Source organism: Poromitra crassiceps (assembly GCF_964638095.1).
Source record: "Poromitra crassiceps genome assembly, chromosome: 19".
Taxonomy (NCBI): Eukaryota; Metazoa; Chordata; class Actinopteri; order Beryciformes; family Melamphaidae; genus Poromitra; species Poromitra crassiceps.
In genome coordinates, this window is record NC_139646.1 from 18101913 (window position 1) to 18116834 (window position 14922).

At 40.7% G+C, this 14922-nt stretch overlaps 1 protein-coding gene across 1 annotated transcript; it reads right to left on the reverse strand.

Annotated features, from left to right (window-relative positions):
• Window positions 1-501: 501 nt before the first annotated feature.
• LOC310794211 (uncharacterized protein) lies at window positions 502-10805 on the reverse strand. Its single transcript, XM_083656159.1, has 5 exons — window positions 10706-10805; window positions 8519-8588; window positions 7356-7536; window positions 5517-5679; window positions 502-1533 (listed from the first exon to the last, which is right to left on the reverse strand). Exons 1-4 carry the CDS (start codon window positions 10709-10711, stop codon window positions 5523-5525), a joined length of 414 nt encoding a protein of 137 aa, XP_083512285.1. The 5' UTR covers window positions 10712-10805; the 3' UTR covers window positions 502-1533; window positions 5517-5522.
• Window positions 10806-14922: the final 4117 nt, after the last annotated feature.

Genomic DNA, 14922 nt, shown 5'->3' on the forward strand with positions numbered 1-14922 from the left:
TTTCTTTACTGTGTTTCTTTTTACAGTGCCAACTTATTTACTGTACATTTGTTTACAGTAGTGTTTTTATCATTGTAAAATCTTTTTACAATATTGGTTTTATTACTGCTTTTCTTTTCACATTGCCAATTTCTTTACTGTACATTTGTTTACAGAGCTGGTTTCTTTAGTGTAAACTAAACAGTTAAGCACTGTGATTTTTAATGGTACTGTAAATGGCATTACAGTGCAGTAAACAGTGCTGTACATTTGATAACTCTTATTCACTGTGATTTCAATCTTCTACTGTAAAATTTTAATCTTGTTGTGATTTCATTTTTACCTATTAGTAACTTCAGAAAACAGGCAACTTGTTAATTACACAGTTATTTATTAAAGTAATTTGAACATGCAACACACAAAATTACCCGTAACTAAACTTTTTCGCTAGACATTTGTCTGGACTTCCAGCATGTAACGGGTGCCAATCAGGGAAAACAATAGGCATCTCCCGAAGCATCAAGCGGGAATGTTAACGTTAGTAGAGTAAACACAGCCGTAAGTGCAGATATTGCAGAAATAGGCTTAGTAACAATTAAACAAAGAATTTGAACATGCAACACAATAACAATTTTAAAACAACTAAAAACCTCACATTATGTTTCGCTACATGTTTCAGTCTGGACTTCCAGCTGTCCACCGGCAAAACAATAATGGCATTTCCCAAGGATCAAGCGGTAATGTTAAAGAGCATGGTGCAGGCAAAAAATAATAATTTATAGTTAGGAGGTAGGAGTGAAATGAAAAAAAAAAAAAAAAACATGCCCTTAGCTCAGAAATCTGGAGGAAAAGGTGGCATTATAATGCACCATTTCCCCCCCAAAGGCAACTGTTTAATTTCTGTTTAGTTTTGGCTCTATCTATGGTTGATATGGCACTTTATGAAGTTTTTAATAGTTTCAGTAGTCAAACATAACTAGTTGACCCCTAATATGCAATCGGTTTTTCAAAATAACGCCTATTTGGAAATATAATTTTGGAGAACCGCACAACCGACTGACCATCTCAGCTGATGTAACCCGGCTCCAGAATGGTCTCAGGTGGATAAGTATATCGTCGCAGATGGACGGACAGATGGTCGGCCTACGGAGGCAATGATCCGAGGGAACGTTTATTGTTAATTAAAAACGTCACAGGTGTTATTGCTCGATTTGCAGGTTTATAAAAAACAGTATAGATGCAACTATGTGTGGGGAAAAAACAAAAGAGAATCCTAAAAGTCCCACATATTATTGCAAAGTGGTCTCTAACCTGCACCATGCTCTTTAATGTTAGTAGAGTAAAAACAGCCATAAGTGCAGATATTGCAAAAATACAATAACAATTAAACAACAAAAAATGGCAATGGGATTTTAGAGAAAAAAATCCTTTTCAAAAAAGGTAAAAAAAGTGCCAAAAAAGGTCTACCCCTTGCCTTCCACCCTGAGAGGACCATCACCAGAATTCCAGTTGGAGCCCTAGGCCGTGGCGCTGCAGTGCACTCGCTTCAACCAACTGTAATCACACAAGAGAAAAATGTGATAAACATGTTCCAGTTTTATTATCTGAACATCAGAAACGGTAAGCAAATGTTAGGCTTATACATATAAAACAGAAATACAAAACAGATCAGGACAATCTGTGTAACAGAAGTACTGAGAGGGAGTATCTCCCGTAATGATTGCAACAATAATAAACTAAACATGTAGCCTACAACATTAACATCTATTATCAACAAATCAAATTGTCTGTGGGCTTACTGGGCTACAATCCAAATTAGATTATCATTTGAAATTATTTGACCAGACTTACTGACCATTAGTCGATTTGTTTTCTGCTTGTCGCCTGCCTCTCTTGTTTTACTCGAGATGTACTTTTTCCTATTGTTTTATTTATCTATTGTAATTGTCTTTTTGTTTATTTGTTTTTATGCGGCCATTGTTTGTCTTCTTCCATCCAAACCGTTGGTAATCGAGAGAAGAAAAAAACTTTGTTATAAAATAATTAATTTGTTCCTAAACAAACGCCAATGTTCCAATGTATTTATTACTGTAGTAGTCTATCCTTTATAGTTGATATTTATTCCAGTGTTTTCATTAAGGGGCAGTAGGAATATGTAATTGGTCGGCATTAAACAGGCCAGGCCAAAAGGCGTGGGCTTACGCCAGGGGTGGGCAATTATTTTTCATGGGGGGCCACATGAGAAACCCAGATTGTTGCCGGGGGCCGAACAAATATTGTCATGCCGTAACCCATGGATGGGTAACTTTGATGATAGAGAGGGCCACAAAAAATGTCCTCGCTACCAGGTTTTGCTGAGGGCCAAACGGCGACAGTGTGAAAAATTTGGTGCATTTGAAGCCACGTTTAGAGGAATAACTCATTTTAAATTAACAGTTGTGATGTCATTATTCAGTCTTAACCACCAATATTTCATCCTTTTCTCACTCACTCCTATGTCACCACCTGCTCTCAGGGCTTGAAATTAACTTTTTTGACCACCTGCCAATATGGCTGCTAGATTTTAAAGTTACCAGCCAATTAGAATTTCCACTAGCCAAAATGTTTTTCTTGAAATAAATCAGAATATGAGTGGGTTAATTTAAGCATAAGTATCAGTAAGTGGCCCGGGATGATCAAAGCCTGTGTTGAGGGTCACACGAACAAAAATGCAGTCTTGAAGCTAAATAAATCCAAAACCAATGAGTTAATTATTTAAATTTCTAATTCAATGTAGCCTTTTAGTCATAAAGATTATTGAAAGATATTCCATATTCCAGACTGAAATGCTATAACAGAAGTGGAGTAATGGCCAGAATGACATGAACATTTGGACACTTATTCAGCGGGTATCTTGCATGTTGCGTTCAGGTGCACTGTGTAATTTTTTTTTTTTTTTTTGCAATTCCATCGCGGGCCACACAGGTGGCGCCCGCGGGCCGCATCCGGCCCGCGGGCCGTAGTTTGCCCATGTATGGCTTACGCGCACCGGCAAAATGTTTGGCCATTTGAAGCCAAATGAGGTGAATCTAATGCTAATGCAGGGATGAAAAGTCATGGATAGTGAAAAAAGGTGACAGATATCAGGGCAGACATAAAACCACTCCGATATCCTCCTATTTTGCTATGAAAAAGGTGACTGTCACCTAAATGTGACTCGTTTGCATCCCTTCTAATGTGATGTTACATCTTACCTATTTGTTCACGAATATAATTCAACATTGCCTACATAATTGTAAATAACCTCAACTTAAAGTGGAGATGAAGCTGTTTGATAATATGACTGTAATTTGCATTTTATCTCAGACATGACACTGCAATCAAGTCTGAAATCCACTTCGATTTTCTAGAAGAAAATATACTTCATAATTCACCTTTTCACCACTAGATAGATGGATTTGAGACTTGCAGTGTCCCATCTTGTCTTGTCTGAGGTAAAATGCAAATGAACCACTATTAACAAACAAGAGTGGTAGGCTACAGAAGCAGAAAACAAATAAAATTTCATTTTACAGTTTGGTCAAATCGACTAATGGTCAATACGTCTGGTCAAATGGATTGTAGCCCAGTGTACTTGTATTGTGCAATCATTGCATACCCGATTATACCATGAATACTCGATTCTGATTGGCTGCATGGTGTCCATCATTTTCTGATAATGTACACCTAACTAGTAGGGCTGTGAATCTTCACTGGCCTCACGATTCGATTACGATTCAGAGGGCTACGATTTGATTATAAAACGATTATCGATGCATCTTGATGCATCTTAAATCGATGCATCACTTTTTTTCCCCAATACATGATTTATTTTTTCTCACTGTGTGGCTACTTTTAAAATAAAATGCATTTGGAATTGCATTGTATTATGATCCATAATTAAAATAAACAAATGCATGTACTTCCATTATATTTTATTCGATTATTAAAAAATGTATAATAATAATCGATTTCTGACATTTGTGAATCGATGCAGAATCGTGCACGTCCGCATCGCGATGCATCTTATAATCGATTATTTTTGACACCCCTACTAACTAGACAAACAGAATCCAGGAGGTCTTGCTTGATGTCAGTCCCCAGGTTTTGATGCAGACTACCATTGGATAAAACTAAGGCACTCCGTCTTCAAGTAAAAATATATATTTAATTAATCATCGAGCACAAGGCAAAGTAAGTCAAGTTCAAGTAAAGTTTAGTTGGAGACGGAGATAGTTTTATTTCATGGTAGTCTGTATCAAAACCTGGGGACTGAAATCAAGCAAGACCTCCTGGATTCTGTTTGTCTAATACTATTACCTGCCCCACTAATGAGCACCAGTCGGATGAGCCATCAGATCCATGCGCTTCCCTCTTCTGCTGTATACTATTGTACACCTACTTAATTCAGTCAAATGGTCTGTTCACCATTCATAACTCAATGGGCCATGGTCTCAGCCTGTATAGAGGATTTTACAGCAGAGCCGTTCTGCTCTACCGGGTTAATATGGCCCTTTTATAAGTTTAGGGGGGGAAACTGTAGATCACCATATTGTGCTCAGTTTATCAAAAATAACGGCTATTTAGAAAATTTGATTTTCATTTTTAGAGATCTGAAAAACCCGGACGAGCCAGTCACCTCAGCTGACAGAAGCCAGGCTCTGAGCAGCACGCCCGGGGAACGTAACTGTTATCATACCAGGGAGAACGACCAAATTAACTGTTTTGTGCACCTCTGTGGTCATTAGATAATGTCCCTGTGGCATTTTGATTATGATGTATTTCCTTTTGGAAGATAAATGTTCTCACATATTCAATCTAATGCCTTGTAGTTAACTAGAACGACCGCACCGCGGATATATGCCTTCGCCAACAAGTGAGCAGTCGACATCCCTGTCTGTCCAGACTTTGACGTTTGAGCCAAATGTGATGACATTCAGTCAAGGTGTTCCTGAGATATCGCAGTAACGAGCTTGAAAATGGCATTCGTGAGGTGACAGTGACCTTGACCTTTGACCACCAAAATGTAATCAGTTCATCCTTGAGTCCAAGGATTTAAGCCAAATGTGACAAAATTATGTCAAGGCATTCATGAGATATCGCGTTAACGAGCTAGAAAATGACGTTCGTGAGGTCAGTGACCTTGAACAGTATGGGTGCGTCGAAGGGACAAAATATCGGCATTCGATTAACACGATAAAAAAAAACGTGTTATGGTCGGCCCTTAATCGCATCGCGATTAACGCTGACAGCCCTAATATATATATATATATATATATATATATATACATACAGTATATATATTGAAAAGCAGCTGGGGGGGGGGGGCGTAAATTACAGTCTACCCAGTTCTCCAGGGACCACTACACCACTGGATACCGTTGCTATTTTCAAATACCCCAGTATACGAAATTTCTTTATTACCACCCAACCCTACCGTGAGTCCTGCTTGTGATAAAGGGCTGTATTTAAATAAATAAACTTTCAATACAAAGGCCAACCTATTATCAGAACCTCACCTTCATCTAGATTTGCCAATCAATCTCTGTGAAGGCCCTGATGAATGAAACCACATGGGGGTTCATTTCTGATGTCTTCCGCTTCACCATTTTCCCACTCTTCCGGCTCACCTGGACCTTGGCAGTGCATTTGGTGGAATCAGGATTAATCCTGACAAAAAACCTATAAAAAATGCAAACATTCGATGTAAAAAAAACTTAGTGCTAGTTAAAAATCAACTTTTCAGTGGCCACAGAGAAACTTTACACTTTCTGCAGTCAATTGTGGAAAGAGGAAACAGCCTTCTAGTGTCAAACTCTACACAGACATCATTCTGCACAGTGAAGCTCAAACATCCAACTGTATGAACAAGAAGAAAAATGTTTTCTTTTCTTTAGGGGTGTTTAAGAGTTTCATAAACTTTTGTTAACCACAGATCTTATTTCAGGCATCTAAACAAAACCCCCATACAAAAACCCCATTGATTTCCAGCAGGGCCCGAAATTAACTTTTGACCCACCGGCCAGTGGCGGTGGGTAGATGGAAAAAATCTACACATTTTTGTGTCACATATATTCATATATATTTTTAAAAAAATCAGTACATTTCAAGTAGATAAGGTATTACGTTGAAGAATACACACTAAGAAAAAAAATAAGAGGCCAGAGTAAAATTTGAAGCAAATTATTGGCACAGCTGGCAATATTGGCACCATGGCGCAACATTTTTTTGCGTCGGTAACGTGTTCTCTGTGATAAATTACACCCTTTGATATTTATGACTCATGCTTTTGTTTTCCACAAGCTGCCTCACTGCATACAAATTAAAATAACAGCTACAATTTAGCGAGGCAGGATGGTTGTAAATTAGCCTACAATGCTGATGAAGAGCTCACAGATAAACGTTAACAGTAGCCTATTATGAACCTAAACGTGTTATTGTAAGTCGCTTTGGATAAAAGCGTCTGCCAAATGATGCAATTTAATGTAAACTCATTTGGTTAGTGTTGATGAAATATGAAAGCACTAATTTGCGGTTGGCAACATGTCTGACTGTTTTCATTCCACTTAATTAAACAACGGTAAATAAACACCGTTTCCACCGTGCTTTTCACTGATTGGTCAGAGATACTGTACACGTCATTTTCTGCGACACTATTTTGGCTAGTGTGAGGTTTAAGGACTACTAGTTAAGATGTACCTTACGTCTCCGTGATGCAACTAAACAAAGACACAACTTTAGTGTCAAACTAACTAGTTTGAACGTAGCAGTTAGTTTACACCCTAACTTAAGAGCGAACTTACGTTCAGCTGGTGCAACAGGCTGCAGACTCCCATGTTACACCACGGAACAACTCATCACTACAGCCCCAGCATCATACTGTAGCCAGTCTCTTGAAACACCGCTATCGCCAAACTTCCACGTTACGTTTATAAAATAGGCCGCATATGGGAAAGGGTCTAAGTACTTGGAGTATTGCTTCTCCATAATATGCCATGTACTATCTGTGTACATGATGGATGTTATTGAGTCATTTAAGTTGGTGGTTCTCAAACTGGGATCCGGATGGGGACCCTGTGACAAAATCTTGTCAAATGGGGTCTGTGGTCTAATTTGTGTCTTTTATCTTTCATTTAGTAGGTACCACTGTTCCTGACATAGTGGTCCATGGCAACTGCAAGTAGCTTCTTAACATCTAAAATATTCCCTGCATGCAAGTGGGGCTTTGTGACTTTAGGGTCAATGCATTGCCAATATACAGTATGTAAGAATAGTTTGCAGGGTTTACAGCCGAAATCATTTAAGAAATAGTATACAGGTAAAGTGATTCCACAACCATTTGTGAAAATAAGTAATACCTCTGAATAAACTCCAGAGTTGTGGCTGCTTCCACCTGATATTCTATGTTGAACACATAGTAGGAGGCGAAGAGGACGGCCAAGGCAGTGGTGAAGTCAAGGTGGCAGGTGGCAGCAGGTGGGATTACTACTCTCCCCTCAATGGACAGCATCCATTTTTTTGCAGTCAGAATTGGATCACCTGAAGAACAATAAATCAGACATTGCAACAATTATATTTCATTGCAATATCTTCTACAAATGATTGGATCCTCGGTCAGAACTGTAAAACAGAAAACATGCTACAGCGTCAACGCACTTGCCAAATGAGCTGCGGCTGGCGAGCATGGCAGCGCAGCCGGCGTGCAGAGCTCCCCAAAAATGTGACTCAACACAGCTGATGCGCAGGGATGTATTAGCAAAGGGGCGTACCAGGCCCAGGGACCCAAGACCTCAGGGGCCCTATAACCCAGAGTAGGGATGGGTATCAAGCACTGGTATTATTTGATACCAGTTCCTGATTAGTCAGTACCAGGAGTATTGATAAGGTCCTGGACATTTGGTGCTGCCATCGGTATTTTATTTTTAATTGTTTTACCGTTCCCTAATGATAACGAAGCGGCACCAGGCGTTTGATGTTGCGTGTTTACACTCTGTCCTGTCACGGCATAGTTTGAGACACGGATCAAGGTTAATAAGCGTTATGTGGATTTTCGGTTAATTTTACTTTTGACTAACCGACACCCTTAAGCGGTTAACCCTTGGTTAATTTTTTTTTAAGAGGTGAAATATTAAGACAGTGGCGCGTGCCTTTCATTCCAGAGCTCCATAGGGTTTCAGACTGCATTTTTGCTACCATTATTTTAGTGTGCGAGTCGGCCTGCTCTGCTTCCTACACTACCAAATCCGCTTGAATTTGACATTAACCTTATGATAGATGGGCAGATAACAGGTATATGCACTACATTCTCTGCTTAGGCTAACTTCTAGTCAATTTACACATTTTGCTGGCGACTCCCCTGCGACCCCCTCGTCAAGCTGAGGTTTGAGTATATAGGACAGGTCATCGGCAAGGCTGCAAGCCGAGGCTGATTGTTGGAGCATGTTCCTCGCAAAAAACTGGGCACTGGGCAGCATGACAAAGGTTTGAATTGAATGTGAAAATATATGAATGTGAAGCTTACCAAGCATGATGATCCTTGGAGTGACGGGGAGAGACAACTGGGCTTCTGCATCAGCGGGAGTGGTAGTCACCTACAGTATGAATGACAGTGAAGATAAGAAAATGGAGAAAGGTATGGAGAATGAAAAAGTAATTGAGTTAAAGAATTGGGAAAAACTTCAGAAAGACTTCATAAATATCTGGTTTTCAGTTTTCAGATTAACTACTTTCAAGAGATTCACTGGAAAAAGCTCATGAGATGTTTCTGGGCAATTTAACTACTCGTACTGTAGCTAGCAACCCATTAGAATACATACTTTACATGTGCAATGGAAATATGATTTGTGGAATGTGGACAGAGTGCAGGATGCCACTTCTGGTTGTAATCAATAAACTCTTGATAATGTAAACATTGTGCACACAGTAGGCACCAGTGAATCCACCCTCCACACAGCATGCTCTAAAGAGTTGAGAGATAGACGCTTGCACCGTATAAGTCATAGTGTAAGGTGAGGTATTTCCATTTAAAAGTGCTCAACCACCAACCACATAAACGTGCCCTCAAACAAAAATATGACCCAAGGCCCCAAGCCATTGGCAAACAAACCATTTACAAATATACAGTTAATACAAACTCCTAGGGAGACAGGACTGCCAGATGCAGACCTGCTTTTACTTGAGCCCAAGCACAAGATGCCATCAAAGGTTCACCAAACCTGCAAGACAATTCTGGAGGTTTGAAATGTTGCACTCTAATCAAAGTTAAAGGAGAACTTCACCGAAAAATAATGCCGATTTATTTAGCACTTGATCTCACACATATCCAAAAACTGGAAACAGTTTGACAGTTATTGAGAGTTGATTTGAGTTAGTTGATACCAGTGATGTAATTTGTGCATGAATGACATCACTGGCATCAACTTTAACTCAAATCAATTCAATAACTGTCAAACTAAATGATTGCCTGCAAAACTGTACAGTTTGCGGATATGTCTGACATCAAGTGCTAAATAAATCAGCATTGTTTTTCGGTGACTATTCTCATAGAACGAGTAGCACTGAAATTAAGGGTCAAAATAGCAAACTAATATATTAAAGCAATTAACGCACTTAGCCACTTACATCAGCTTGGAGAAAAAGGGCGCTCTCTTGCTCTTTGAAGTAGGTCAACATTACAAGCATCACTGCTAGTCCATCGGTGCCTGGCTCTCGGTCCTTCTTTAAGGCTTCCTTCAGAACAGCTTTCACTTCGTTACTCCACTTTGTACGCTGAGCTCCAAAGTAGTTCAGAAGCCTTTCACCCTTTTTGTCCAAGTCTTCGCCCAGTCTAAAGTAAAGTAAAGTCCCACTGATTGTCACACAATGTGTGAAATTTGTTCTCCGCATTTGACCCATCCCCTGGGGGAGCGGTGAGCAGCAGCGTGCGCCGCGCTCGGGAATCACATGGTGATTTAACCCCCCAAATCCAACCCTTTGATGCTGAGTGCCAAGCAGGGAGGCAAACGGGTCCCATTTTTTTAGTCTTTGGTATGACTCGGCCGGGGATCGAACTCACGACCTCCCAGTCTCAGGGCGGACACTCAGACCAGTCTGGTGTGTAGTTCAACACCGGTGAGGGTCGTGAAGTGTGAAAGTAAAAACTTCCGTGAAAGAAGAAATGGCCACTGTTTACTTAAGTCCAGAATGCTGGGGGGTGGGGTTGCATTTATATCCTCCCGCTGTTTAACATATGTGATTGTCATTAGCTCTTCTACCTTCCCTCTCTCAGCTCCCTTGAGCCCCTCTCGACTGAATATATCCACCATCTCAAGCCTCTTTTCTTCTAATGACGCTGACGTTTCCCCATCTGGGTACTCCTCTGGCTGCCAACGAACACACCCATAACTGTCGATTTTTGCACATTTAGTTACTCTTGGCTGGTCATCATCTTCACTCATCTGGATGCGTTTGGGCTTCCTCAGGCGGGACAGTGTGTTGTCTCGATTTACATAATCAACTCTGGTCTTGAGCTGTTGGACTAAACTGAAGTACCCGCATCCAAGTACATCCCCCTCCCCAGTTGTATCTAATAAGCTATTTGGATATTTCTGAGTTATGGCTTTTGCTAATACTGTGCATTCTTGGCGAGTAGGGTTCAAGGAGTGTTCTCTCATCGCATCAACGGTGACTCTTATCAAGTGTCGGCGGTCCCCCTCCTCTGGCTTCTTACCAGCATCTATAGCTCTCTTAAGAGACGGCTTCGCTTTGTCCCAGGGCACCCGGAAACTGTCCACCCATGCACTGTTCTGTATGGAGATGGGACTTTGGGGGGGCGATATGGAGCTTATGCTGGAGGTGGAGGCGGAGGTGGAGGCTTCTGGCTCAGGTGCTAAAGTGCTCAATTGGGGAATGGCAGGACCTGCATTATACAAACACAAGTGACAGGTCACAAAATGGTTGTGAGAAGTAGGGATGCACCAATACCACTTTTTTCCAGACCAACAGGGATAGATGCTAATATATGTGGTGGCCTGCAGAAACCCACATGCTGAAAATGTGACATTTTCATTTTTTTGATATTTAAATAAATTAGAAAACGTGAGAAAAACAGGTATCAATAATTAAGCATTTAAATGTATACAATACTCATTTGCAACAGTTTTGATACCATCAGTGCTTTCTTTTAAGATTTGTCCCTCCCTATCATAATAGGTATCGAAGTAGAAATTCTAGTGTCGTGACATCCCTACTAGTGACAAGTTTAACATCACAAATGACCCCTATATTTTTGACATAACTGCATATTTACATGTTAATTAAAGTAACTAAAATCTCAACTCCTCTGAAGGAATGAAGAACCTTTCTGCACTGAAGGGGTGAGAGCAGATGGCTGAGGTCTCTTTCCTCAACGTAGTGCAGATCATTTCGCTCAGTCACACCTACTTTGGTTATCAACTCAGTGACTAATGTTTCCAGTGTCTCTCCAGCTAGCTGTGGTAGCACAGTCTGGACGGCCTCCTCAATGATCTTCTCCATTACTCACTCTGCCACCTGGAATACAGAATGATGCAGAGCAACAAGATCAAGACCAAACTGATTATATGCAGGCAGAGGGTAATAATCAACAAGATCGTCTACAGTCAAACACTGATACCGAACCTCGGAGTTGCTTTGTAAGCAATGCACACCGAGATCCAGTACAGGCACCGACTGATACTGTCGGACAACAAAATGCACCTTTGACCGATTTAACAGTATCAACATTATTCTCCCAAAGATGTACCCAGTGTCATTTTGGTTCACTACAACAGCCATGCCTCTTTTGTATAGTGTGCCTTTGAATGTGACAGAGGGTGTTTCTATAGTGTGTTCTGGATGTAGGCCCTTGAGACTGACAGCTCTCTGAATGCCAGTCTGGTACAGTTGGTCATCAAATTTACTTGCTTGCCCTATTTGCAGAGTTGGTGGAAACAAGCAACCAGCATGTAAATATGCTTGTAGTAATTGGTGTCTTTCAGCTAAGGTCTTGCACAGGTTTTTAAAGTTGTGCAGTTTCCTTGCACATTGCTTAAAATAAGTGTGCTTGCTTTCAAAGCGCAATGTCCACAACCTAATAAGGGGACCAAATCGGAGAATGAGTTCAGGGTAGTGGATAAGGTAGTGGTGCTTGGGTTTTAGTGTTTTTTCTGGGAATGAGGCAGTTCTTAGCTGGATGTATTCCTCAATAAGAATCTTAAGATATGCTACTTGGTTGGCATGGATCTTGGGTGCACATATCAAATCCACAATTTCTCTGAGTTTGAGACACAACTGCCATACCTCGTCATCAAGTGGGTTTTTGATTCTGTCCCCAACCAGAATAGGAAGGAGACGTAAGAGGCACCAATTTTGACAAGCATGTCCTCCCAGCTTCTCCCCATCAGATTTCACCTCGCATGGCTTGTTACTAGCATCACTGCCTAGGTATGTGAACTGTGATATAGTCCTGTTCAGTTGACCATAAGTGAAGTGTTTGCCCACTGTCACTAAGTGTTTGATGTACATAGCGAGATCAACTGAAACAACCCCTTCAAACAGGTCATGACCCAGACATGGAGGGAGTCCTGGCTGGCAAACATGATAATATTTCAACTGATTGAAAACTGAATCAAACTTTATCCCATGGGTCATTTCCTGTTTTAAGGTTACCTGTGCCAGACTGTTATTGTAACTCTCTACAGTTCTAACAGGGCCAGATTTGGTGGGTTCTGTTTGAAAAGTTCCTCTGTCTATAACGCAGTACCGGCAAAAATATGTACTTTTACTGAAGTTTTCAGTGAACCCACCAATGCAGTGTGACCCTAGATTATCCCCAGTAATGGCAATCACACAGGCCTTTACGTTCTCTCCATTGCCATATTCAATTCCAATTTCCTCCATTTGTTTCAAGTCATTAACTAAAGTGGAAAACACTTTTTCTTGGCCGAAAAATTTGAAATCCTCCTCTCTGCAGAGCAGAACAAGTTGCATTGGATCAATGGAAGACCTGTTGTGTGGCGCAATCTCGGCAAGTGTCATATACATAGCTAATATTTTGTGTTTCTTTTTGCCACTTCCTAACGGATTGGCTACCTCAAACGAATCCTGATAAAGGAGAATAGACAATGAAGATGGCCTTTCCTGTAACAGTATATTGTCTTTAAGATTTCTACCATCTCTCACGTCTTCCAGCACATCAGGAGATGTTTGTGTGTCAGATTTTGCTTGGGCATACTGCTCTTTGACTGAGTTCTGACTGAGGAGTGATTTAATTGTATCCTTGATGGGGACATACTGATAGAACCTCTCCTTGCCATTGGCATCAATGCCCAGGTAAGTCTGAGTTGGCTCAACATAGTTAAATCTGCTCTTAAAGAAGGATTTCCGGGTTTGATCTGTTCTAAGCACTCCTTCATTGCACATTTTCAGAAGGTTTTCTTTAGAGAGATCATCAAGGAGCCTCCTAATGTCACTTTCAGGCACATTCAGTTTTGTTAACTCTGCATGCATTCTAGACAAAAGGTGAGTCAAACTACTATTGTGCATCTCCTGCATCTCTTCAATCAAGGTCTGAATTGTACTGGATGGTAAAAGCATTTTAGCTTGCATTTGAAGATAAAACAGGGCCAGATTATTCATGAAACCATCCATGTCCACTTCATTGGTTGGGTTATCATTGACATCATCAAAATGTTCAAAAGTGTGATCTGGTTCACTGTCTGATGGCCTATTGGTGCTGGCAGTGGCATGGCTATCACACAAAGTATTTTTGTGTTTCCGGCTCAAATGTGAGGAAAAGGATGAACGAACATGGAAATACTTTGAACAGTTACTAAACGGGCAAGACACTTTTTTTCCATCTCTAATATGCCAATGAAGATGCTCACATAAGGTTGGAAAATTTACTGACACAAAGCTACAACCTTCAATTGTGCATGCCAAGTCAACTCCTTCAATTTGGCTTTGATGTGCTTTTTTAATTGTCTTTTTGTGGAAGCGGTACATGTGTGTTTTAATGGTACCACGTGCCACAGATGTGACAGGGCATTCTGCTACCCCACATGGAAATTTAAAGTTAGCAAGATTTCTGTGTATTGCAACATGTCCAATATAAGCAGGAATTGAAGCTGCATTGAACTCACAGTGCTTGCATGTGTACGGCATTTTGATGGGATAACCTCGATAGCTATGTTTGGTAGCCCTCAACACAGCATTGGTGGCTTCAAAATAACAGCAAACTAAAACTATTTTCGTTTAGTGCTAGTAGAAGGTACTTACAGATATTTTCTGGAAGTCCTGCTTGGACGTTAAACCAGCCACTTCTCTCCCACGGCGCAAAACTCCCAGGAGGAAGGCTTTGAAAAGTAAAATTCTTCTTCTTCTTCTTCTTTTAGTTGAAAGTAAACTAAAATTGAAAAGTACAGCATATAAGCTTGTCTGTCGCTGTGTATTGAAGTGTGCAGAGCGGCAGCAGGCGGGAGGTCTGTTCACTACATGCTGTCTTGGCGCAATGCTTGGCGCTCAGAGAAGCACCGTCAAGTCAGCAGCTCCTCCCCTCTCTCTCCCCTCCAAGTGGCTCTTTGTTGACACAGGTGCAAGACTAACTGGCGCCAAGTCAGCAATGCCACGCCCACTGAAGATGCCTCTCTTTCCCTCCCGAATGTCCGTGTCTCGTATATTTTAAAGGGTACCTATGACCGTTTTTTTTTTTTTTTTTTTTTTTCAGGATTGGCCACTAATAATGAGGCAATGGCACAGTTAAAATATTAGCCTCCAAAAACAAGGCCTTGTGGAGTTATAGCCCTTTCTATTGGTCAAATGTACAAAGAAAGTAACAAAAACGACTAGTTTCAAAACAGACGTTGATTTCAGAGGGAGCTAAAGGGCATGTGGGTGTCAAAGGTCAATCCAGCACGCAGAAAACAGGGT